Consider the following 24,684-nt stretch of genomic DNA (forward strand, 5'->3'; position numbering starts at 1 on the left):
TCTAAGCTTCAGAAGTTAAAGATTTTTAGTGTATTTATTCTTCTATTGAACTTGATTGAAGATATCTCTTACTTTATGCAGGTAAATCATCTACATATGCATGGAATGGCACATACTGGCCTCGGCCTGTACAATATTCATGTAAGACACATAGACAAGCATGTGAAAGTAGGCATCATCTCCTTCTATTCCTGTTTACTAGAGTGGTCGTGTTCTATCCTTGCAATCATGCTTAGGTTATCTGTAACATTTGTTCCATTTCATGTAATAAAAGTTAAATGTCTTTACTGGGAGTGTTAAAGATAGCATTCCCCTTTCATGATGATCTTGCATAAGCGTGTGGTAATTATGGCACTTTAACAATGTATTTATTTCTTGATTTGTTGAGATAGCAAGATTGTAATATAAATATATAATTTTCTTTCTATTACTATTGGTTGATGCAAAATATATGTCATCCTACACTGTACTTTTCTGGATCATGCATATGAATTCTAACAGTATTTTTCAAAATCAAGCCTTCATTATCAATGTTTAGTTTGTATCCTACTTGCTAAGGCAGCCCCTGTTTTAACAGTATACAGACCTGGGGGTATTGTAATGCTAAGGATTTAGCTTATCTTTTCTTTTCTCCATATATGCTGCAGATGGTCAAAATAACACTTTAGTACGGTTGATACATGAGTATTATGAACTAATATCAACATCCGCGGGGCTCTTCAAGTCTGCTTTGATATTAAACTAAATTGCAGTTCTGAACTGACATAGTGCCCTGTATACAAGATATATAGATTGTCGGAATTAAAAATCATAGCCTCAATTACTTCTGAAGCATAATATTGTTGTCTATTTTTTTATCTGTTCACTTTTAAAATACTTATTTCTTACGTTGATAATATTAATCTGTTCCTTGGTTTATATCTTCTCGAACAGGTTCATTCTTTACTATCCCCATACACACTTAATAATCTCGAAGAGTTTAAAAACCGTGGACCACATGAAGCTTGAAACCACATGTAGATGTGTTCAGATGCAAGTTCGGCTAATTGGACAAAGTTTGTCCAGGCAGCAAGGATTAAAAAGGTGACATGTGTGTCTTTGTTTTTGAAGGCAAAGAAGGCACGTTGTGAGCCACTATGCACAACCTTTCATAAGGTCAATGAATAAATACTTTCTTTTTTCCTGTTGCCTTCGACATACTATATTATATGAAGATGCAGTCTAAATATCTCCTTGCATGGTATGCCTGAACTATAATGTTATTAGAATTGATAAATATGCCATCTAATCTCCTTCCATACTACTCCCTCTGTAAATATTAGTTAAAGACTAATTAAGTCACTATTTCTTAATGGTCCTTATAAAATGTGGTGCTCTAATGTAACTTTGGGTATGACCTAAGTAGGCTTGGGTATGACCTAAGTAGGGAACAAAGTTATTAGATGTGGCACATTGTTATTAGAAAACATAATTCACCAAAAAAAATGGAGAATTTATTCATTTGCATTTTCATGTTCTATCTCAGATGTGGCACATTGTTATTAGAACAGGTCCTTATAAAATGTGGTGTTCTAATGTAACTTTGTTCCTCAATGGTGAATTATGTTTTCTATAGTTAAAGTGCATGTGTGTTGCTGTGATGTATATAAGTGAAAGGGAACAAAAAAGAATGGGAGAAGGAGCTTCTTGCTTTTCTTTTTCCCTTTTGTCTCTGTTTGATAATTACTCATCCATCCTGATGCTTGAGTATTTTCTAACCTCCCCTGTTTTATTCTTTTGGTGCTACTTGGACGTTTCTAATGTCTGATTTTTTGTTTTCTTCCAGAATACATAAAGAATAAGCTACTAGCATTCCTAATGTGCAAGTAAGCCTACTACAACGAGAGATCTGGGCTGCTTCTTTGTGGCTTCCAAACTTGAAATGTTTGTTTGAAAGTTAGTTTAGTAATTTGTTGTGGATTCACAGCTTCTCACATGTACCATCCTCTTAGACCTTTAGATTTCTAAAGAAACTAAATAAAGATATGGTGGTATGGTCTCAATAGTACAACTTAAAGCCTTCCATGCTTTATATTTTCTCTGAAATTTGCTCTTGAAGAATCATGTATCTATGTTAGATCCGGTGAGAAAAGGCGGCTTCCAAGCAGAGGATGCGAGAGTGTTGGCCACATTTGGTTTTCGACTTGGGTGTCTAAATATTCTCACAATACTTGGCTCCCTCTCGCCCTTTGCGCCATTGGCGCAACGAGTCATCTAGTACAAAAGAGGAGCAAACACGCATCTGGTACTGCAACAGACCACCAAACACTGATGAAAGTTGCATGTATTGGCACTTCAATCTATCACTTGAGAAGCCCATGTGGAGTGTGCATAGAGCACCCGGCCTTTCCATCCTTGCAGAAGCCAGCAGTGATCCTCGCTGATCATGAAATGCTTGTGGTACCGACTCTTCACTTGGTCCTTGAGCATCAGAACAACATCAGGGTCCAATGGCAGCTGCCTTAGCCCCGCTCGCTCGTTCCGCGCCTGCCACTCCTTGTAGTTCTGAGGGCGCTCCACCCGGTCTGTGCCTTCACAGGCGATCATGTTAATGGCGGAGCGTGCAAAGATGTCCCGCTCCACCAGAAGTCTCTGGTCGTTGTCCCGTGGAACGGTGTTCTCCATCACATCGAACAAGGCCGTGAAGTAGTACAAGGCATGGCGGAACCGCGTCATGAAGAAAGCCGCGCTGTATGGTCCATTGACGAGGGACTGAACGAACACAGCTGGCCTCATCTTGCTGACATTGTTGAGCACCATGTCCCTCGGGCTCACCATGTCAAAGGTCAGGCTCTCGTCCATCAAGGTCCTGAACTCGTACAGGCTGTTCACGACCAGGACCTCGTCTGGGTCGATGTGCAGGTCCTCAGCCCGGACATCCTCCAGCTTGGATGCGATGGCGCGGAACTCGAATGGCACGCCGAACTGCCTAGCACAGTTGTTGAGCCGGTCCCCCGCCTCCTCCATTATTTGAGCCGGACGGAGCCCAGGGCGAGGGGTGTTAATGCCGGTGATCCTCACTTGCGGTGGCCCACCCTCCCTGTTGGCCAGCAACCGGAGCAAGTCCGGCCACTGGAATCCGGTGGTGATGCCGTAGTGCACAATGTGCAGTTTCCTCCTCCCTGCAACGGCCTTGCAGATGGTGTTGATGGCAAAGAGCAAACCAACCTTCATCGAGCAGCACGCAGCCATGTGCAGATGGAAGGCTTTGATGAGCTCAATGGTTAAGGTGTGCTTCCCCATGAGCGCTCGGTACAGCCGGCTCCCAGTGCCAGCCAGCCGTGCCTCCAGCCCCTGGGCGAAGTAGTGCGCCAGCCGCTGCTTGGCGTCCCCCGTCGGCGAGGAGTGCCACTTGATCCGCTCCAGCAGCTTGCTCGCGCCATGCACGTCGTTGCTGGACACTGCTTCGGCGCAGCGGATCAGCAGGGTCTCTAGGTCAGTCACCACCGTGTGCCTCGCCCCGCGCCTCCCGCGCCTGCCAATTGCTGCCTTGTTCTCCTTGTCCTCCAAGGTGACGCGTACCACCTCCTGCATCTCGCCCGGGTGCGCGTCGTAGCCGTTGAGGACGAGCCGGTCCAGCATCTCCAGCGCGGTGGCTTCCTCCTCCTCCTCCTCCTCCTCCTCCTGGACACAACGCGGCAGCGCCGTTATTTGCTTGCTGCTCCTGCCCAAGCCCGCCTCCGCCTCACCATCCATGCCAGGCCTCTTCTTACGCCCCCTGCCAGCCACCATCACATTGTCTGCGGGCAAGAACCTGTTGGCTTCCTCCATGCCTTTGAAGAAAGCCATGCTCGACAGCATGTCCGTTCTGGTGCTGCTCTCGCTGGGAATGGGAAACACCAAACCACTGGGCTCCATAATGCCTGTGCCTGTGCCTGTGCCGTTCAAGAAGAAGGCTGGATACTGCACCTGGCACCCGGAAACCATTAAGTCCATGCCGTTACCTTGGCTCGGCATCAAGATGGAGGTGGAGGCGGCAAAGGACTCGTGGGCGTCGGATGAGGTGTCGGCAAGGATCTCGGCAAAGGGCTGCTCGGCCTGCAGGAGCTCTGGGTGGTCAGGGTACTGGTAGAAGAACTTGTCGACGATGTCCTCTTCCGTGAGCATGCGCGAAATGTACTCCAGGGCCAGGTCGTTCTGCGGCTGCTGTGAGTCACCATGGGTCGTCGGGGGCGGAGGAAGGTCGAGGAAGATGGATGGGGACAGTGGTGCAGGCTCAGTGAGGCCCAACAACTCCTCCGGTGTGGCAGCCATAGTGGAGTGCATGCTGATCTCTGATGGTGCAGTGAAACTATATTGGATGTGGAGTGGATGTATCACTGTCATCCATCCATTTCATGTGAAGCCAACAAGTACCTCGGACATCGTACAGTACGTTGCTGTCTATTGGAACCATCGTAGCTTCACATCTCACAAGGTTAGTTTAACTGTCCGCCGGCCGGCCTGCGCCTGCACACATGGACAAAGAGAGGCTCTTGAGAAAGATTATATCCATCTTGTTGTCGCAGCCAGCATTCTGTCCTTGTCTGATCACAACTTCAGAAGCAGTCAACTTTCTTGTAGACATCAATTTATGTTTTAAAATGTCAGGCTGTTGTGAGTTCGACATGTAGTAGCACTAGCAGGTAAAATCATTGAAAATTCTCTAGTATTATCCTGAAAATTGATTAGCTCACATGTACTCCCTCCGTTCCTAAATATAAGTCTTTTTAGAGATTTCAAATGGACTATCACATACGGATGTATATAGACATACTTTAGAGTGTAGATTCATTCATTTTGCTCCGTATGTAGTCACTTGTTGAAATCACTAGAAAGACCTATATTTAGAAACGGAGGGAGTAGTAGCCAGTTTCCAGATGCATGTAACCTTTAACCATGTTCAGTTATGTTTCTTTCCTGCTCCACACTTGGACACCTGCAAGTAGGCAAACGGATTTGTAAGATGAAAACGCAGAGAAAGAAATTACAAATTCAAGACATTTGAGTTATCCTTTTTCTTTGAACAATTTCCAGTAATCCTTTTACACATGACACTGAATTTATTGGTCCTCTTATACGAGACTACAGATTATATATCTTCTTCTTCGGGTATCATGTCTTAATGAGATAACTGAAGAAGAAGAATGACTGGAAGCACATAAACATCTGCTGCTGCAACAGCAATTGACCTTTACATTAAGTCTTTACTCATCAAAATTGAAACTTAATGTCTAAAAAAAATGTAACTTTAAGGCAGCTTACAGGAGACATTTAGCATGCGGCAGTGGCACCCTGGTGTTATTCATATTCGTGTCTAAGAGCGAAATTTAAGATGTTTGAAGGAAACGGGAGGGGATGCCTCAGCTGTATCTTATACTAATGTCCATAACATTAACCTTTCCTATGCAGAAAAAGGCAGCTAATACTCCGAGCTAGTGTCGTCTGCCACCCACGCCGAGTGAGCATATAGGATGCGCCCCTTCCACCCCTGCAGCAACCACCCCTGATCCACATCCACAACAAACTCCTTGTGGTACAGGCTCTTGACCTTGCCTGATGCCACCTTAGTGATAATCGGCTTCAGTGGCAGCTGTCTGAGGCCTGCACGTTGGTTTCTCAGCTGCCACTGTTTGTATGTCTCAGGACGCTCTACCCGGTCTGCACTCTCGCAGGCGATAGTATTCAGAGCACACTGCCCGAACATGTCCCGCTCGAGAACGAAGCGCTGGTAGCTATCTGGTGGTGTGGTGGCGTCAAGCATGTCGAACACCGATGAGTAAAAGAAGAGCGCCTCCCGAAACCGCGCCAAGAAAAATGGGCCGCTCGAACCGTTCACAACACCTTGGATGAACACATCTGGCTGCATCTCCCGGATGTTGCTGAGGACCACATCCCTGGGGCTGGGTCTGTCGATAACAAGGCTCTCGTCCATCAAGGTGTTGAAATTGAACAGGTCATTCACCACAAGCACCTCGTCAGGGTCGATGTTGAGGTCCTCGGCACGGATAGTCTCCCACTTGGCCGCGATGGCATGGAACTTGAACGGCAAGCCAAACTGACGGGCACAGTTGCTGAGTGCCCGCCCTGTCTCCTCAAGCCTCTTAGCCGGGCGGAACCCGGGCTGCGGGAGGTCAATCCCGGTGATCCTCACCTCCGGTGGCCCGCCGTCCCTAGTCGCCAGCCAAGCCAGCAGGCCCGGCCACTGGCACCCATAATGCAAGCCATAATCCACAATGTGCAACTTGCTCTTCCCTTCCACGGCATCGAAGATGGTCATGCTGGAGAATGTGAACGCCACCCTTTTGAAGGAGCAGGCTGCCATGAACAGCTCGTAACCTTTGAGGAACTCCATGGTCGAGGTGTGCTTCGCCATGAGTGACCTGTACACCTGGCTCCCAGTGCCCGCCAGCCGGGCCTCAAGCCCCTTGGCGAAACAATACGCCAGCCGCTGAGCGGCATCTCCTGTTGCGGAAGCATGTTGCCTGATCTGTTTCAGCAGATTGCCCGCGCCATGACGGTTGCCGGTGGCCACCTCCTGTGCGCAGCATAGCAACAGCCCGCGCAGGTCCACCGCCTCTTTCTTTCCCTGCTTTCCCCGCACCGCCTTCTTATTTTTTCTATCAGCTCTGATGTTCTCCATGGTGATTTGCAGCTTCTCCATGGTCTCCCCACATAGTTCGTAACTATTCAGCATTATTTTGTTGATCATCTCGCGGGCGCCATCCTCTTCCAGCTCCGGCATCAGCAGTTTGCTGGACCTGCCCACCACTTCCTCCAGCTTGTCCACATCACGCTGACCCTTCCGTGCCCCACCACTAATGCTTCGCCCAAAAATCTCTTTCGCTTGGTCGACGCTGAAGACATCAGCCTGCGGTTGGTTGTCTCTAGGCAAGAACTTGTTGGCCTCCTCCATGCCTTTCAAGAATGCAAAGTTAAGCATGGCTTCATTGGAGCGGTTGAGTTTGCTCTGATCACCATTATTGTCCACCTCAGCACCATCCGAGAACGTCCAACTCGGGACGTCCTTGTCAGCCAAGCACATGCTGCCTCCACGAATACCCTGCAAAGACGCATCGGAATGCATCTTCTCCATGTCGCCACCTTCGCAGGACGGTAAGTTCTTGGCATCATCAAGAATTTGGGTAAATTGCTGCTGCGCCTGGAGGAAGGCAAGATGGTCTGGGTACTGGTAGAAGAACCTGTCGTCGATGTCCTCCTCCATCAGAATGCGAGTGATGTATGGAAGCACCAGGTCCCCGACACTGCCGCCACAGGGCGACGGAGGAATGTCAAGGTAGACGGATGGAGATGGCGGCGGGGGCTCCATGTGTTCCTTCAGTCCCAGCAACTCCTCGCGGGCGATGGGCATGGTGGTGAACTGAACTAGTGATGGTGCTGCGCTCCACAAGGATATGGCTGGTTGCTCTTGTACAGAGAAAGGCGTCGGTTCTTCCCATGCTTGGAGACTTGGAATCAACGATCATCCTCCAAATGGACATGGCTGATGGTTCTTAAAAAAAGAATTGTCCTATAGTATATATCAGGACATGGCTGATCCTCCTGTTTGTCCCCATCACACAATAGTATGACTGTCCTAGGTTGATTATTTTTCTCGAACACACCTGGCAGCGTGTCCTTTTCATTATGAAAGCACCAAGATAGCAGGAACAACCAAAATTTACAAATATTTACAAAAATAAAGGAAAAACAACAGTCCTTACTGAACGACTAAACAAAGTTTAGCATTGTAATACTACTAGTAAGATGCCCGTGCGTTGCACGGAATAACTATGCATGTGTTCAGATTGACGTGTGTCGGGTCATCCCATCTGTGTAATAAATATCACTATGCTTTTCCAAATATTCAATTATGTTCCCGAGCTTACATGCATCCAAATGAATAGTAAATGCAAACAAAATAGATTTTTTTTTCTTTTTTGCAAACATGTCGATCGAGTATTCTACTTGCACGCAAAATTTCTCAAAGAACTAACATTCATGGTATTTTGCAAAAAAAAGAACTCAAAAAGCTTTAAAGATAGTTTTTTGGGTATTGGTTTAGAATATTTTTCCAGACCAACATGAACGTTGTTTTTCACAAAAATGGTGCGCGCACCTAGAACAGTCCAACATGTTTGCTGCCCAAAACAGTAAGATTGTTTTGAATATTATATTACTGCCATTATTTGAGCTCAGGAGCCAAGTTCATGTCTCTTTCTATTTCAGCAAGCGCCAATGAAAAATTGGGAGAACCTAGAATTTATAATCCTATAGGCAGGACACTATTGCTACTCCCTATCTGTGTCGTACTCCATCTCTAAGAAAACAAGACTTTCCAAAAAAAACAAGATTTCACAAGACTTTTCCCTTCAGTAAAAGCTTCACCTCTGTCATGTTTGCTCTATAGTTGCACTACTTTTTCCGAGAAAAGGAGCTTACAGACTCCAAATTCGGTTGCTGAAATCATTCCGGTATTTACATACACGCACATACACACACCATACGGGCTGGGCATTAGCCACCCAAACCCAATACACACACGCACATATACACACCATACGGGCTGGGCAGTAGCCACCCAAACCCAACATGAAAGCATAAACAACTACTCCCTCCATCATCCTTGGTAACATGAACAAGAGCATCGTCAACCAGTAACCTGACAAACTACAGTTAACTCTCATACGGAGAAAAAAGTTGTACACAGAATCCCAAATAGACCAAACACAGCAGAGCCCAAAAAGGACGACGACGACTACATTGCTAGTCTCATGACCATGGGGTTCCAGCCATGTCGACGCCCACACTTCCTGCGCCACCATCGCCAGCTTACTGGGTCTATGTCACAACAGTCCTCAAAGAGCTCCTTTGTGCAAGGCTGCTCAAGATGTTAGGACGAACACATGAAAGCAGGATTTATTCCTTCAGTGAAAAGGAAGTTGATTTTTGAATGACATGATACCTAACAAATAACCCAAGTAAATCCTCCTCTTACCGAGATGGCACCAAATAATTAGCGAACGTAATTATTCAGCACATATATCATATCATGTGGTACGCCAGCAGATGGAAGCCCACAGGTTACACAACCTAAGGAGGAGCAAACTAATTATTCACCACATATATCATCAGGTATTCAAATGACCGAAGACCCAAAGTAATTTATCAGACCAAATGTTGCTTAAGAATAGAACTCAGACAATAAACAGACCAAATGTTGCTTTAGAGTCGAGATATCGAGCCATACAATGACCTGTAGCTTCCAGTTTTGATGTCAACTATGCCAATAAAAGTGGCATCATCGTCTAATAGTAGTAGATGATGAAGCATTACAATCTTTACTAAATTTTGGGGTCCTAAAGACCTTCTTTAGCACAAAATTATAGCCCACATATAAGATTCACCTAAATGGTCCAGAAGAAAGAAACAAGAATGAATTAGAAGTGTTTTGACTTAATACTTGGGCTCTCACTTCTATCTTCTCACCTAAAAGGACATCAGACAAGCACCTGCAGTATACTTACACAAAGGAAAAAAAAAAAGGAAACTGTAGACCACTGTGGGACTTATTATTGTCATCGACCACTGTGTTATTTAAAGTTGGACCAATAGTCAGATAATACAAATATATGCAAACAGATTGTTCCACCAAGCGATAAGGGACAAGATAGCAACCTTTTTGTTTTCCTTTATCGCTTTGTTGGCACGAGGATTGTAACATTTGGGCGCAAGACCTGATTATTTCTCCCCAAAACAGAAGAGTATGAGGTTAGCCAAATGAATTAAAAGCTCAAAACACAAAAGCCAATAGGAATGTTATATGTAATCTAACAAGAATACTATTCTTTGCCAAAAGACAACATGATAATTTGTTTTAACCCAACAACATCTATGATAAATTTAGAACAATTTATATTTAGATCTGAAATTGCACATATGATAAATTTGATCATCATCAAGTAACAATATGAATAAAACAAATGATATGCACATGTATGGTAGCCAAAAACTACAAATCAGAACATAGTAGTATACAGAAGTGATCAAGTATGAAATTTTCACAGCATTTCCATAGAACCTAACACAATAATTTTCACAGCATGGCTTCACAACTTCCAGTCAATAGTGGGAAAAGAAAATACGTTCACAGCAATATGCACAAAACAGGTCAGTATGTAGCATGATGCACTCCTTATAAATCTCTAGCACAATCACCAATCTCTAAATGAGTGCACATACTGAATATTCAACCTAACTCAACCAGTATTTCCTGACCTTGTGATTACTCAGTTTCACACCTAAATCCAAGGGTTTCTCCTGGAGACTTCTAATTTCTGAGCTTGATGAGTATCTTTTGGACCTGCCATGTGGATCGTCATTTTAAAAATCAGTGATTTGGTGAGAAAAAAATTCCAACTGTAGTTGAAGCTGCCACTGAGTATTTATGTGCATATTTAGTACCAATGCATATTTACTATTTGGTTAACTTAAGCAACTATACTTCAAGATTTCAATTGTAATCAATATCGCAATACAAGTATAATGTGGTACTACAAAAGTATAAGATCAAGTGACAAGAATGTGGCTATCTGTGGTCCAGCAATCTATGCCAATAGATGAATAAAAAATCAAACTGCTATAATATTCACTAATTATCAGTGCTAGCATTTATTGTGTAAAAATCATATTAGAATAGAAGTAGGCTAGCATAGCACTCGAAGCATAGTAAACCATTCCTCTAGTATTATTGGGAAAAGGTACTGGTGCTTGATCTCCTAATCAGATCAGTCATTTCTGTCATTGCACATATCTGCAATTGCACAAGTAATAAGATCCACCCATACCTTGGTCCTTCACGAAGTAGAACAGAAGACGAAGTCCTCACAATCCATTCAATCTGAAGATTGGCGTGACCAGCGTTTGGCTTCTTTGGGTGCAGCAGCGAGAGTCCCATTTGCTTTATATTGGTCTTCAATAGTAGTTTCTAGACAGCTCCACCTTGGCATGCGGATTCGAACCCAGAGTGATAGAAAATTTGATATATATGGGCCTGCAAGGATGGTTTCTAGACAGTTTCGCCTGGGCGCGCGGGTTTGGCAGAAAATTTAAATTTGGGAGGCGGCATGGGTGGACAGGATGACAGTAGCCAAGAATAGCGCGCCGGTGGGGAAGGGCAAGGAGTAGTATGTGACGGCGCCGCCGCCGCTGTGAATGAGCAGCTCGTAGCCGGCGGCGTACTTGGGGCAGTCAGCGTTGGAGGAGAGGGTGGAGAGGGCGGATGAGACATCGAGGAGGGGGAGGTGGTGGCGATGATGGGCGGAGGTCGGTGGGAACACTGCGGCAGAGGAAGAGGCAGAAGATGCGTCGGTGGCGGACCTACGGCGGCCAGCGGCGGAGGAGACGGGTGAGCAGGCGGAGGAGACGGCAAGGGGGGAGAGGTGGCAGTGATGGTCTACGCTAAGCCTGCAGCAGCAGAGGAGGAGGCAGTATAGGCCTCGTTAGACGGACGGCGGCGTCGGCCTGCTTGCCGAGGTTGGCATCGGATGAGACGGGGAAAGGGGCGGAGCCACGGGGGAGACGGCGAGGAGGATGGTTCGCCGCGGCGGTGAGAGGTTGGACTGGTAGAAGGCATAAGGCCGGGGAGTTGGCTGGGGTTGAACGGCGTCGACAACTGCCACATCGCCGGATCGATTCCAGCGCTGCCGGCGGCGGTTCGTACGGCGCCTCCCGTTCTGGAGAGGAGATGGTGGATAAGGTCGATAGTTTCTTTTTTTTTTTGACCCGGTGGGGGTGGGGCAGAGAGTCGAACAAGAGAGATAGGCTGAGAGGGCTTATCTACAAATGTGTAATGCATCAGGCGTTTTTTTTTGCAAAATTTACCACAGATTACTTGCAATGCGTTGGATGTAGATCTGATGGTTGAAATTGAAGCAAGGCAGGCACACCATCATCACCAACTCGTATTTTTATAGGAGTAGAGATAAACCACAAGGGAGAAGTATACTGTTACATGCGAACTTGCATTTTTTTCAGTATTAAAACATATAATTGCAGTTTTTTAGCATGCTTTCATCTTTCATGAGCCAGTATTTTGTTTAATCTGTAATCACTAAATCACTATTAGATTGAAGTAGTCATTCGGTACCTTCAGACCTGCCGTTTATCCCATTCACTGCACACAGGCCCAGTAGCACTACAAACCTGCTAGTAAACATAACGCTCAATCAATGAACTTGTGACCTGAAAGGCTGAAACATTAAAGCATAGAGAGAAATAGCAATTCCAGGCAAGCAATACGAATATAACACACAATGGGCACAGGTTCGTGTTAGTTAGAAGAGTTTCAGAGGCAATGAAATTGGTTACCATATTTGCTACCGGTAAAAAATATGGCCCATGCAATGCAATTGAATTGGCATGTGACATACCCCGGCCAGAAGCAAAAGGAATTAGAAGATGCCAAGTGAAGAGATACATTTACTTAGAAAGTTAGAGATGAGTTTGTTAGGAAAGAAGATATCCTATTTTTGGTGGTCGGGACGAGTCTTCCATATAAAAGGAACATCATGTACTCTGCTAAAAATAAGCAATGAAATAATCAAAAATTCTTTAAGCCCCTCTTCCACGTCTGGGACAAGCCCTGCAGTGAGGCTGTTGAGGGACATCCCCGGTCCATGGACCTTTACCCTGCCCATATTATCTTGTTGTGAATCAAGGTCCATAAAATGCTGGTCTTCATTATCCATGACAAAAGTTGTAATACACTGCGACTAAAACATCCAATTTACACATACATGAGGATGATATCATATCATCGTTAGTCTTCTAGGGTTTACTTCCAATCTCGGACCTTCATCTTCCTTACCATCGTCACACAAATCCATCAGGCCATGACAAAGAGATCAGATGGTTCATGTGAACGGCCAAAGCTCAACACCAAACTCTGGAGACTGAACAGCCACTGTAGTGGCCAGCTGCATCAAACAATAAAACGAGTATGCAACTAGTTCAAATTTACTGGATCATGTATAGTAGGCTAGTAGACAACGCACAACCCTAAATATATATTTACCTTATACAGTTGGGTACAAGAAAAGGGGAAAAAATGCAGACATTATCTGAAATACTTCAAGCAGTCCGATAGATATGACGAGTCAAAATGCATCTTTCAGCTTGAGAGCATAAACCACACCACAAACAGTATTAATACCATATCTACTTATGTTCAAGTGCAGGAAGGAGAAAATTAGTTAACAGTGGGAGCTAGCACCGTCTGCCTCCCATGTTGAGTGAGCCAAGAGGATGCGGCCCTTCCACCCTTGCAGCAGCCAGTGGTGGTCCTCGTCGATGAGAAAGTCCTTGTGGTATTTGTTCTTTACCATGTCCCTAGCCATCTTAACAGTTTCTCTGTCCAGTGGCAGCTGCCTCAGGCCTGCACGTTGGTTTCTGACTTGCCAATGCTTATAGGTCTCACAACGCTCCACCCGGTCCGTTCCCTCATATGCAATGGCATTCAGGACAACCCACCCAAAGATGTTGCGCTCCAGCGCCAGCCGCAGTTTGTTCTCCCTTGGCATGGTTGCATCAAGCATGTCAAACAGTGCAGAGTAAAAGAAGAGGGCCTCGCGGAACCGTGACAAGAAGAAGGTGCCATAGGAACCATTCACGGTGCTTTGGACAAACACGTCCGGTTTCATCTTGCTGATGTTGCCGAGGACAGTATCCCTGGGGTTCGGGCTGCCTATGACGACACTCTCATCCATTAAGGTCCTGAAATTGTACAGGTCATTCACAGCAAGCACCTCATCAGGTTCCAGGTCCAGGTCCAGGTCCTCGATGGAAACGGTCTGCCACTGCGCCAAGATGGCACGGTACTTGAACGACACACCAAGCTCCCGGGCAATGCCAGTCAGCCGATAACCGATCTCCTCCATATGTTTTTCTGGGTGGAATCCAGGCTGTGGGAGGTCAATGTGCGTGATCCTGACCTCTGGCGGGCCACCATCCCTTGCTGCCAGCCTGCGCAGCAGTTCTGACCACTGGAATCCATAACGAAAGCCATAATCAACAATGTGCAACCTGCTCCTCCCCACTGCCGCATTGAAGATGGCACTGTTGGCGAACAAGAAGGATACATTCCTGAAGCAGCACGCTGAAATGAATTCTTGGTAAGCCTCTGAGTGTGCCACAGCAGAGGTGCCCTTAGCCGTAAGCGTCCCATACACTTGGCTGCCTGTGCCAGTGAGCCGTGCCTCCAGCCCCTCAGCGAACCAGTAGGCAAGCCGCTGTGTGGCGTCACCAGTGGGTGAGGCATGCTGCTGAATCTCCTTGAGCAACTCACCTGCCCTCCGGCGGTCATCCATCACCGCCTTGGCACAGTGGATCAGCAGCGTGTGCAGGTCAATCACCCGTGCCTTGCTCTTTCTCCCCTTCTTGTTACTGTTCCCAGTCTCATTGTCCATGGAACTGCACATTTGATTGAAGTCGAACACCTCGCAGGCACCAGCTTCGACCAATCTGTCCGTCCTACTGAAATCAGCCTCCACCTCGTCGCTCCAGTCCTTGCGGCCCCTGCTGCTTTTCTCCTTCGGTTGGTCCTGCTCACCGGTGGCCGTCAGCTCACTGTTTGTGGGCAAGAACTTCTTCGCCTCTTCCATGCCCTTGAGGAAAGCAGTGCTAAAGATGTCAGTGCTGAACTCTCCATTGGCGAGCAACAGCAAGCTGCGGACATCATCAACACCCTTGAACTTCGAGATGCCCGAGCTGGGAGAGTGCATGTCGCTGGCCAAGGCGCCACCTTGGTCTGCCATTAAGGTGGAGGCATGCATGCTGGAAGAGAGGATTTGGGCAAAGGGTCGCTGGGCTTTGAGGAGTGCAGGGTTGTCTTCGTCAATGTCATCCTCCTCCTCCATGAGGATACGCGCGATATTGGGGAGTGCCAGGTGATCCTGCATGGCAGAGCGGTTCCTGTCGGGAAGGTCGGGGAAGATATGAGGGACAGCCATGGTGATGACAATGGACAATGGGAATGCGCTTCCTCTAATGAATGGAATGGAATCATGGTAGGTATGATGTTGCTCTGCTAAACTTCTCTCCTTGGTATCACCGAATTGTCTCCAACAATAAAAGGACAAGTAGATGTTTTTCTAATCATATAGGGACGATGTGACCTTCTTGTTCCATTTGCTAGTACAAGGACATTATGCCAAAAAAATGGCATTTAAAAGAATTCTGGGAAAGATCACAACTGGACATGTTTGCACACTATGGCACTTGAAAACCTTTATGTAGTACAGAAGTGATACAATGATGAAGGGCCAAAATAGCAGCTTTATTTGCATGAAAATTGTTTTGAAAGTGCACTTAGTACTCAAACATGGACGTGTGTTCAATTGGGGAAGTACGAGGACTGAACCTAAAAGTGGTTAACAAATGGAGGATTTGTTACCTTTATCCGTTATATGCAGCATGTACACCATGCTTGATCTACACTAGGCACGACGGCATCTAAACTCAAACCACCCCAGATCTTCTATCTTTGACAGCTAAGCCCTCCAACCAATCCTGAATGTAGTAGTCATTTGGTATCTCCAGACCTGATCCGCCTATCGCCTGCACTGCATACACCCTCAGTACCATTAGCACTTTAAACCTGCAAGTAAACATGACACCCATGCTATGAACGTGTCATCTAAAACTTTAAAGCATAGAGGAACAAATAGCAATTGAAGGCAAGTAATAAGAACTTCAGCCCACCAATGGGCACATGTTTATATTAGTTATAAATTACTCAGATTCGTTTAGTGATTGGCCTGCAGCAAGGTAGGCACAGTTACAATATAAAAAAGATAAGCATAGAAAATAGACTACTTAAAACATCTGGTTACCCAAGCAAAGAAGAGCAGTGGCCAACTTGAACTATGAAAACGTCTCTAACTTCTTTTTTTGTTTGAGAATTAGCTGCTAATATTACACTCCTTGTCTAGCAAGTTCATAATACACTCCAGTGGAACATGAAGCCAAGTAATTATTGCAGCTCTCCTTTGCTAATGCATGTGCTACCTCATTAGCCGTACATCGGACCGCCAGCAGCGCATGGTCCTCAGAGTCCTGGAGGCATCCCTTGATTCCTTCAACCAGTGGCCCATATACTGAATGATCTTGGCTCACATATCCCTTGAAAACATCTCAAGTTTGTCGACTTTTGATAACAAATAAATATGCCATCTCGATAAACTATTTACCAGCCAACTGTAGAAGAGCATGGTAGCTTCAGAAGCAACAAACTGGTTACCATGGTGGTCCTGATCATCTATAACTGAAGTTGTAATACATGGTCAACAAAACATCCAATTTACAAACACAGAAGGATGATATCACATCGTGCTTACCTACAAGCTTTTTTACTTCCAATCTTGAATTTCATCTTCCTTGCCAGTATTGCATGAATCCACCAGACTATGACAAAGAGATCAGACAGTTTCCGTGAATATCCAAGGCTCAACATCAAAGTCTGGACAATGGGTCACTGTAGTCACCAGCTAAATTAGCCACTAAAACAAGCATGCCACCAGTTCGTTCCGGATAACACGCGGCCATAGTCATAGATATATATATTTTTTATCTTAAAAAACATAGAAATATATTTATCTTCTTATACAGTTGAGTACAAGAAAAGAGCAAAGAAAATGCCACATCATCCCAAATGCCTTTTGCCATCCCATAAAAGCAAGAAAAAATAAAATGCATCTTCAAAGTTTAGAATATAAACCTCATCACAAACAGTATAGTATTAATTGCCCATAGCAGCTGTTGTTCCGGTGCAGAAAGGAGAAAAATAGCTAACAATGGGAGCTAGCTCCCTCTGCCACCCATGTTGAGTGGGCGTAGAGAATACGACCCTTCCATCCCTGTAGCAGCCACTGGTGATCCTCGTCTATGTCAAAATCCTTGTGGTACTCACCCATGACCATGTCCCTAGCCATCTTAACAGTCTCTCTGTTCAGTGGCAGCTGCCTCAGGCCTGCTCGTTGGTTTCTGATCTGCCAATGCTTATAGGTCTCACCGCGCTCCACTCGGTCCTCTCCCTCATATGCGATGGCATTCAGGACCATCCACCCAAAGACGTCACGCTCCAGCGCCAGCCGCAGTTTGCTCTCCCGTGGCATGGTTGCATCAAGCATGTCAAATAGCGCAGAGTGATAGAAGAGGGCCTCTCTGAACCGTGACAAGAAGAAGGTGCCGTAGGAGCCATTCACGGTGCTTTGGACAAACACGTCTGGCTTCATCTTGCTGATGTTGCCGAGGACGGCATCCCTGGGGTTCGGGCTGGCTATGACGACACTCTCATCCATTAAGGTCCTGAAATTGAACTGGTCATTCACAGCAAGCGCCTCGTCAGGTTCCATGTCCAGGTCCTCAACGCAAATGGTCTGCCACTGTGCCATGATAGCACGGTACTTGAACGGCACACCAAGCTCTTGTGCAATGTCAGTCAGCCGATTACCTATCTGCTCCATATGTTTTTCCGGGTAGACCCCAGGCTGTGGGAGTTCAACGTGGGTGATCCTGACCTCCGGTGGGCCACCATCCCTTGAAGCCAACCAGCGCAGCAGCTCAGGCCACTGGAACCCAGAATGGAGGCCATAATCCACGATATGCAACCTGCTTTTCCCAACTGCTGCATTGAAAATGGCCTTGTTGGCAAACAAGAAGGCGACCTTCCTGAAACAGCAGGTGGACATGAACAGCTGGTAGGCCTGCATATGCCTCACAGTAGAGGTGCACTCCGCCGTGAGCAACCCGTACACCTGGCTCCCTGTGCCGGTCAGCCGCGCTTCCAGCCCCTCAGCAAACCAGTAGGCAAGCCGCTGTGTGGCATCCCCAGTTGGTGATGCATGCTGCTTGATCTCCTTGAGTAACTCACCTGCACTACGGCGGTCATCCATCACCGCCTTGGCGCAGTGGATCAGCAGTGTGTGCAGGTCAACCACCCGCGCCTTGCTCTTTCTCCCCTTCTTGTTGCTGTTCCCAGTCTCATTGCCCATGGCAGTGAGCATTTGGTCGAACACCTCGCCGGCACCAGCTTCCACCAATCTGCTAGTCCTACTGACATCAGCCTCCACCTCACCATGCCTGTCCTTGCGGCCCCTGCCACTTTTCTCCTTGGGTTGATCATGCCCACCGGTGGTCGTCAGCTCACAGTTTGTGGGCAAGAACTTGTTGGCCTCTTCCATGCCCCTGAGGAAGGCAGTGCTAAACATGTGAGTGCTGTAGTCCCCATCGGGGAGCAACAGCAAGCTGCGGACCTCATCAACACCCTTGAACTTGAAGATGGGCGAGCTGGGAGAGTGCACGTCGAGGGCCAAGGCGCCGCCTTGGTCTGCCATTAAGGTGGAGGCATGCATGCTGGAAGAGAGGATTTGGGCAAAGGGTCGCTGGGCTTTGAGGAGTGCAGGGTTGTCTTCGTCAACGTCATCCTCCTCCTCCATGAGGATTTGTGTGATATAGGGGAGTGCCAGGTGATCCTGCACAGCAAAGCAGTTGCTGTCATCATCGGCCATCAAGGGAAGGTCTGGGAACACCGGGAGACGGGAGTGGCAGCCTTGGTGATGGCAATGACAATGGTAATGGCAAAGCTCTTCCTGGAATGAATGGAAGGGAATCATGGTAGGTGTAATGTTGCTCTGCTAAGCTTGTCTCCTTGGAATCACCGAACTGTCTCCAACCAGAAAGAACAAGAAAGCAGTTGCTTTCCTAATCATCTAGGTGTGATGTGACCTCCTTGTTCCATTTCCTTGTACAAGAGAATTACGTCGAAAACAAATTGATATTTTAAAAACACAAGAAGAAAATCACACATGTACATGTTCGAGTACTATTTGCATTTGCAAATCTTTGTGCAGTGCAAAAATAATAAAACGATGAAGGCTAACATAGTAGCTTTTTTGCACAGAATTAATTTTAAAAATGAACTTAATACTCAAATATGTACCTGTGTTCCATTTTTGAGAAACTTTGTAAGTTTGCGAACAGACTTTTTTAGAGGGTATAGGTGAGCTCAGATGCCAAAACATTGCACTAAGCATGACGTGTTTTACTCTGCTTCTGATGTTTGGCAAAATGAAAGCGCGGCATACATGACACATACAACCCACAAGTCCCGAGTCCTTAACTACAATTCAAACTGTATCTCGGTTACACGAATACATAGTTACATCTACTACTTTGTTGCACATGAATCTTAAAGGAAAAAAAGTAGTGCGTGAACATAATTATTTAAGTGGGAGCTTAGGAATTATGCTGATATGTCAAAAGAGTAAATAATATACTGGGAGAGGCCAAAATATACCTAGTTAAAATCTTGAAAATGCTATAGTTTGTAATAGACTTACTCATGCTTAATCTGTAGTCCTATATCCCTGCCACGATCTGCATACTTGACCAAATCAGTAACCTCTTTCAGGCCTGCAAGCGAACGAACAAACACAGCACATGATGCTATGAACTTTTTAAGGAGAAACCATAGAGATTATTAGCAATAAAATCAAGCAATATGGATGTAGGCTCACTCAGTATTCCTTGCTACTCGGGTTTTCTCTGGCCATGTAAAGTACATAATAGAATGCAAACCATGGGACCAATATCTGAAACCAAAAATTGGCAGAGCAGTATGAAGATGAGCCTAGAAATGTAACACAACTGGAGTAACATATAATCTGCATCTGTGCAAGTTTGCACCTTTCTCACATACCATCATTTAACAATATATCACCGAGCTTGCCCAAAGTTATACAAACAACAACAACAACAAAGCCTTTAGTCCCAAACAAGTTGGGGTAGGCTAGAGCTGAAACCTATAAGATCGGCTTGCCCGAAGTTATAATATTAAAAAAATCCAGCAAAAACAGTTATAAGATCATAGATTTTCTAGGATAATAGAAAAATTAAGGGTATAAGGTGCCCATCTTTCTCAGAAATTATCGTCGGTGCAAACTTCATGTTATGTGTGGTCAAGCCGATTACAACTTTAATTGTTCATACAAGTAAAGATATATGTGCATATCAACTCTGACTAATCAGTGCAGCTTTGAGGCTTCAACACATATCTGGTTACTCTTCCACAGGCTCAAAAGCAAGTGCCAAACAATTTGACTGACATATTCATAAAACCCTAAAGATTTTGTGGTGTGCTGTTACAAAATCTGCAGCAACACAATGGCCGAAGCATCCAATTTATAGATATACTCCCTCCGTTCCAAAATAGATGACCCAACTTTATACTAACTTTGTACTAAAGTTAGTACAAAGTTGAGTCATCTATTTTGGAATGGAGGGAGTATATGCCAAGACATTACTGCATCTCTGCAGATTTCTAAGTTTCAGATCTAAGCTTCATGATCCATGATGAGCATAATCAAATGACTACTTGGCATAGTAGAAGTAATTGGCTACCTCATGGCACCATGGAATTATAAGATCACAAATGGTGAGATAAGTGCTAACTTACAAACATTGATATATTTATTGATGTCAATAATCTAAGTATGATTGAGAAAAGAAGCTAGGTTGCATTGTCGGCAACCCATGTTGACAGGGCATAGAGCACACGCCCCTTCCACCTGTGCAGCAACCACCGCTGATCCTCATCAACGACGAAGTCCTTGTGGTAGTTGTCCTTAACCTTGTCCAGCACAAGCCTAACAACATCTGGATTCAATGGCAGCTGCCTCAGCCCTGCCCGGTGGTTCCGGAGCTGCCACTGCTTGTATGTCTCAGGGCGCTCCACCCGGTCTGCGCCCTCACATGCAATGACATTCAGGGCAGACCGCCCGAAGATGTCGCGCTCAAGCAGCAGACGCCCTTCATTATCCCGGGGGACTGTCGCATCCAGCAGGTCAAATTGGGCCGAGTAATTGAACAGTGCCTCCCTGAACCGTGTCAGGAAGTATGTAGCACCATACGAGCCATTCATAATGCCATGGATGAACACGTCTGGGCGCATCTTCCTGATGTTGTTGAGGACCTGATCCCTGGGGCTCGGAGTATCAAAGCCGAGGTTTTCGTCCATCAAAAGCCTGAAATGGCAAAGACTAATCACCACAAGCACCTCATCACGGTCGATGTTCAGGTCCTCTGGCTGGACTGTCTCCCGCTTTGCTGCAATACCATGGAACTTAAACGGCACACCGAACACGCGGGCGAAGTTGCTGAGCCTGCGCCCTGTCTCCTCAATATGGTAGGCTCCATGGAACCCAGGTTGAGGGAGGTCAATGCCGGTGATCTTCACCTCTGGTGGTCCACCTTCTCTAGCTGCAAGCATACGTAACAGGCCCGGCCACTGCAGTCCTTGACTCAGACCATAGTCCACAATGTGCAATCGGCTCTTCCCTACCACAGCATTGCAGATGGTCTTGTTGGCAAAGATGAACGCCACCTTTTTGCAGCAGCAAGCTGCCATGTAAAGCTGGTTGGCCTTGAGAAAGTCTGCAACCGAGGTACGCCTTGCCATGAGCGACTGGTACAGCTCGCTCCCCCTACCCGCCAGCCGTGCATCCAGCGCCTCGGCAAAATAATGCGCCAGTCTTTGCGCCGCATCACCCTTTGGGGTCGAATGCTGCCTGATTCTTTTCAGCAGCTCACTTGCGGTCCGGCGGTTATCTGTGGACAGCGCCTGGGCGCAGTTCAGCAGCAGCGTGTGCAGGTCCACCATCTCACTGTCACTCGAGTCCCGTCTTGGCCGTCCCTTCTTCCGTCTGTTCTTCCCGGGTTCGCTGTCCACGGGGATGCGAAGCTGCTGAACCCCCTTCATGCATATCTCGTGTTCCTGGAACATCATTTCGTCGAACAGCTCTCGTGCGCCATCCTCTTCCTGCTCCGGCATCATCAATTTGCTGGCCCTGCCCATGTCTGGATCTAGAGTGTCCCTCTTTTTCTTGAGGCCGGCTCCAGCGAGCGCTCCGCCCACCACTTGATCCACCTTCATGGCCGGGAGGCTGCTGTTGGGCGGCAAGAACTTGCTCGCCTCCTCCATGCCTTTGAGGAAGGCCAAGTTGAGCATGTCCTGGTCGCCGGGCAACAAATAATTCCCAATGACGAAGTCAGAGCTAGGGTTTTGGGCTTCCTCGTCGCAGCTGAGGAGCGCCGAGCTCTGGGTGTCCGGTGAACCTGAGGCAAGGCCCAGTACTTGGGCGTAGGGCGGGCGTGAGATCTGGATCGCTGCGTCGTAGGGCGATGTAGCGCTGGGGGTTGTGGAGGCAGTGGCGTCGAAGGTGGAGGTGGAGGAGGACGGCGAGAGCGCGGAGGTGGAGCCGCTGGCGCTGTCGGCGACGTCGACGAGGATCTGCGCAAAGGGCAGCTGCGCCCGGAGGAGCGCGGGGTGGTTGGGGTACAGGTAGAAGAAGTGGTCCTCCATGTCCTCCTCCAGCAGGCGCGAGATGTAGGGCAGTGCCATGTCGTCAAACGAGGAGTCCCCGTCCTCCTCGCCGCGGGGCGTCGGCGGCAGGCCGAGGAACAGGGACGGCGAGGGCGGCTCCAGCCGCGCAAGGAAACCCTGCTGCCCCAGGAACTCCTCCGGCGTGGCGGCCATTGCTCTCTGCTCTGCTAGGCTGTGTTGTGCAGCTGTACACTTGTACTAGTAGTATATGACTAAAGAAGTGAAATTTACTCCACTGTGAAGCTCTGCAGATGGTGCTTCCTTTAAAGGATGAAACCATGGAAGATTCCGGGAAGGGGCGTGATGATGATGACGGGAACGGAGGAAGAGACCGAAGGGCGACAGTCAAATACTCAACTGCAACTCCGGCTCGCCGCCGGTCCCATCCCCAGGGTGGAGCGGAAAGATATGAAAGAAAAAAGGAGGGTGATGGTGAGGCTTTGGTCTAACGTTAACATGGCTAAGCGAACAATAGTACGGAGCAGTATATATCAATTCAGAAGATTTCTGTTGTGGAGCACTGTACTTATTAATTAATTGAACAGGGCGGACAAGAACAAAATGAGCTGAGCTGAGCAGGTATACCAACCCTAAGCAAGCTAGGCAGTCACTCTGTTTCCTTTTAGACCCTGTATAAAATTTATCTGAAGTCAAACTTTGTAAATTTGATCAACTTTATAAAGAAACATATCAACTTTATAATATAATATCAATATCATTAGATGCCATGAAATTAATTTTCATACTGTATGACTTTAGATTGTAGATCTTGATATTTTCAATAAAATTTGGTCGAACTTTGCATAACTTGACTTCAAACAAATTTGATATGCAAAGTGAAAAAAGGAGTACTTGACTGATGGCCATTGATTGTCCCTGGTCACATATTTGCATCCAGATCCAAAGGCATGTTAAAATGAAAGATGTCAGATTTTAAGCTCACAAAGCAGAGGATCATCATCTTACGTTCACTGCAGCGGCGTAGCTGCAGGGTGGACAGAGTGGTCAATGGATCATCCCGTAAATCAGACTAGGATTTTATATCAACGACATTTTGTTTGGTACAGTGACTCGAACATGGTTTGAGATGTGGAGGACCGGAAGAGCATGTCCGATAGTCTGTTTGTCCTCGGTGGCATCCTGGTTGCAATCCCAGAAGCAGAATATTGTGGCTTTGTCCTCCTGCGAAGCCGAGTACGTCGTCGTGACCATAGCAGCGTGACAGCGTTGTGGCTGAGCAGACTTCTCAGCAAAATGCTCGAGGAGGACACCAACGCCACCACCATCCTCATCAACAACAAATCCACCATTCAATTGTGCAAAAAAAATCCGATGGTTCATGATCCGAGCAATCACATTAAGGTGTGGTTCCACTTCATTCAAAAATGCATCAAAGGTGGGAAGATCAACGTCGGCTACATCTACATCGGCGATCACAAACATCATCATCAAATCCCAAGGTTGCACAAGGTTCTATGGTTTTTTATACGGAACATACTTTTCATTTAACTCACGCGTTAAACAAGATCGCAGGCAACCAAGTCTCGAACGAAGGTAAGAACTCCCCCGGCCATACGGCTTGGGGTTCGACGACCACCTTCGCACCGAAAGCCGCAAGGGCATCACGCATCGGTATGGCTGAAGTCAAATGAATGGTCACAAGAAGCTTAGGGTGAGTTTGTTGGAATAATCTAGCCGTGACAAGCAGTTAAAAAGCACATTAGGCGCAGTTCCCGTTTCCATGCCATGGCAGCAGTTTTACGCCCAAATTCGATGCCATGTCTACCTATTAGAGTTTTTCTTTAGTTTTCTTATTGGAGCTCGGCATAGGACGCGGTCCGTTCGATCCATGGCGCAATTGTAGGCTCGCCGTGCAGCGTGCTCTCTGTCGTGGGATGGCACGATCCAGTAGATGGAGCAAGCATCACGGCGCGTTTCCTTTAGAATAAATAGAGGAAGAAACAGAAAAGTAGCTAACACATTTACGCTGCGCAAAATCTCTATCTCCCTCTCGTGTTCATCCACATCGCCGGAGTTAAGAGTAAGGGCGACAAGGTCGGCGATGGCAGCTCAAGAGGAGGCAGTGAAGGTGAAGCCCGTACATAGAGAACCATCATTCACCGGTTCAGAGCGATCCGGCCCCGTGCCCGTGATTGACGCGCGTCGAGCGGCAGGGCCGGAGCGCGGTCACCCCGGGAGCGACGACCGCGGGCTGAGTGACCGCAGCA

At 46.8% G+C, this 24,684-nt stretch overlaps 5 protein-coding genes and 1 long non-coding RNA gene across 8 annotated transcripts; 1 reads left to right on the forward strand and 5 right to left on the reverse strand.

The window, feature by feature from the left end:
* Positions 1-1,706: 1,706 nt before the first annotated feature.
* Positions 1,707-4,759, reverse strand: LOC109757761 (scarecrow-like protein 9). The gene has a single exon (XM_020316587.4). It carries the CDS (start codon positions 4,363-4,365, stop codon positions 2,335-2,337), a length of 2,031 nt encoding a protein of 676 aa, XP_020172176.2. The 5' UTR covers positions 4,366-4,759; the 3' UTR covers positions 1,707-2,334.
* A 186-nt stretch (positions 4,760-4,945) lies between these two features.
* Positions 4,946-8,172, reverse strand: LOC141020533 (scarecrow-like protein 9). The gene has a single exon (XM_073496402.1). It carries the CDS (start codon positions 7,388-7,390, stop codon positions 5,441-5,443), a length of 1,950 nt encoding a protein of 649 aa, XP_073352503.1. The 5' UTR covers positions 7,391-8,172; the 3' UTR covers positions 4,946-5,440.
* Positions 8,173-8,437: 265 nt separating this feature from the next.
* LOC109757755 (scarecrow-like protein 9) lies at positions 8,438-14,384 on the reverse strand. Its single transcript, XM_073496403.1, has 4 exons — positions 13,094-14,384; positions 10,866-12,995; positions 10,297-10,381; positions 8,438-9,755 (listed from the first exon to the last, which is right to left on the reverse strand). Exon 1 carries the CDS (start codon positions 14,382-14,384, stop codon positions 13,272-13,274), a length of 1,113 nt encoding a protein of 370 aa, XP_073352504.1. The 3' UTR covers positions 8,438-9,755; positions 10,297-10,381; positions 10,866-12,995; positions 13,094-13,271.
* LOC141021227 (uncharacterized) lies at positions 14,146-23,171 on the forward strand. Of its 3 annotated transcripts, none has more exons than XR_012181537.1 (3): positions 14,146-14,420; positions 14,521-15,083; positions 22,700-23,171. It is a non-coding gene; the product is annotated as an uncharacterized lncRNA (long non-coding RNA). The 3 variants fall into 3 exon arrangements; XR_012181538.1 differs by having other exon boundaries at positions 22,708-23,170; XR_012181536.1 differs by lacking the exon at positions 22,700-23,171 and having other exon boundaries at positions 14,521-15,250.
* Positions 16,863-18,689, reverse strand: LOC123493641 (scarecrow-like protein 33). The gene has a single exon (XM_045227595.2). The coding sequence runs from the start codon at positions 18,687-18,689 to the stop codon at positions 16,863-16,865; it is 1,827 nt and encodes a 608-aa protein (XP_045083530.2).
* On the reverse strand, positions 20,459-22,704 carry LOC120961793 (scarecrow-like protein 14). The gene has a single exon (XM_040386832.3). It carries the CDS (start codon positions 22,607-22,609, stop codon positions 20,585-20,587), a length of 2,025 nt encoding a protein of 674 aa, XP_040242766.1. The 5' UTR covers positions 22,610-22,704; the 3' UTR covers positions 20,459-20,584.
* Positions 23,172-24,684: the final 1,513 nt, after the last annotated feature.

The sequence above is a fragment of the Aegilops tauschii genome, chromosome 4 (genome assembly GCF_002575655.3).
Source record: "Aegilops tauschii subsp. strangulata cultivar AL8/78 chromosome 4, Aet v6.0, whole genome shotgun sequence".
Classification (NCBI taxonomy): Eukaryota; Viridiplantae; Streptophyta; class Magnoliopsida; order Poales; family Poaceae; genus Aegilops; species Aegilops tauschii.

Coding starts and splice junctions, on each gene's coding strand:
- LOC109757761 (XM_020316587.4), bottom strand. CDS start 4,365: ATGACAGTGATACATCCACTCCACATCCAATATAGTTTCACTGCACCA.
- LOC141020533 (XM_073496402.1), bottom strand. CDS start 7,390: ATGCCCATCGCCCGCGAGGAGTTGCTGGGACTGAAGGAACACATGGAG.
- LOC109757755 (XM_073496403.1), bottom strand. CDS start 14,384: ATGGATGACCGCCGGAGGGCAGGTGAGTTGCTCAAGGAGATTCAGCAG.
- LOC123493641 (XM_045227595.2), bottom strand. CDS start 18,689: ATGATTCCCTTCCATTCATTCCAGGAAGAGCTTTGCCATTACCATTGT.
- LOC120961793 (XM_040386832.3), bottom strand. CDS start 22,609: ATGGCCGCCACGCCGGAGGAGTTCCTGGGGCAGCAGGGTTTCCTTGCG.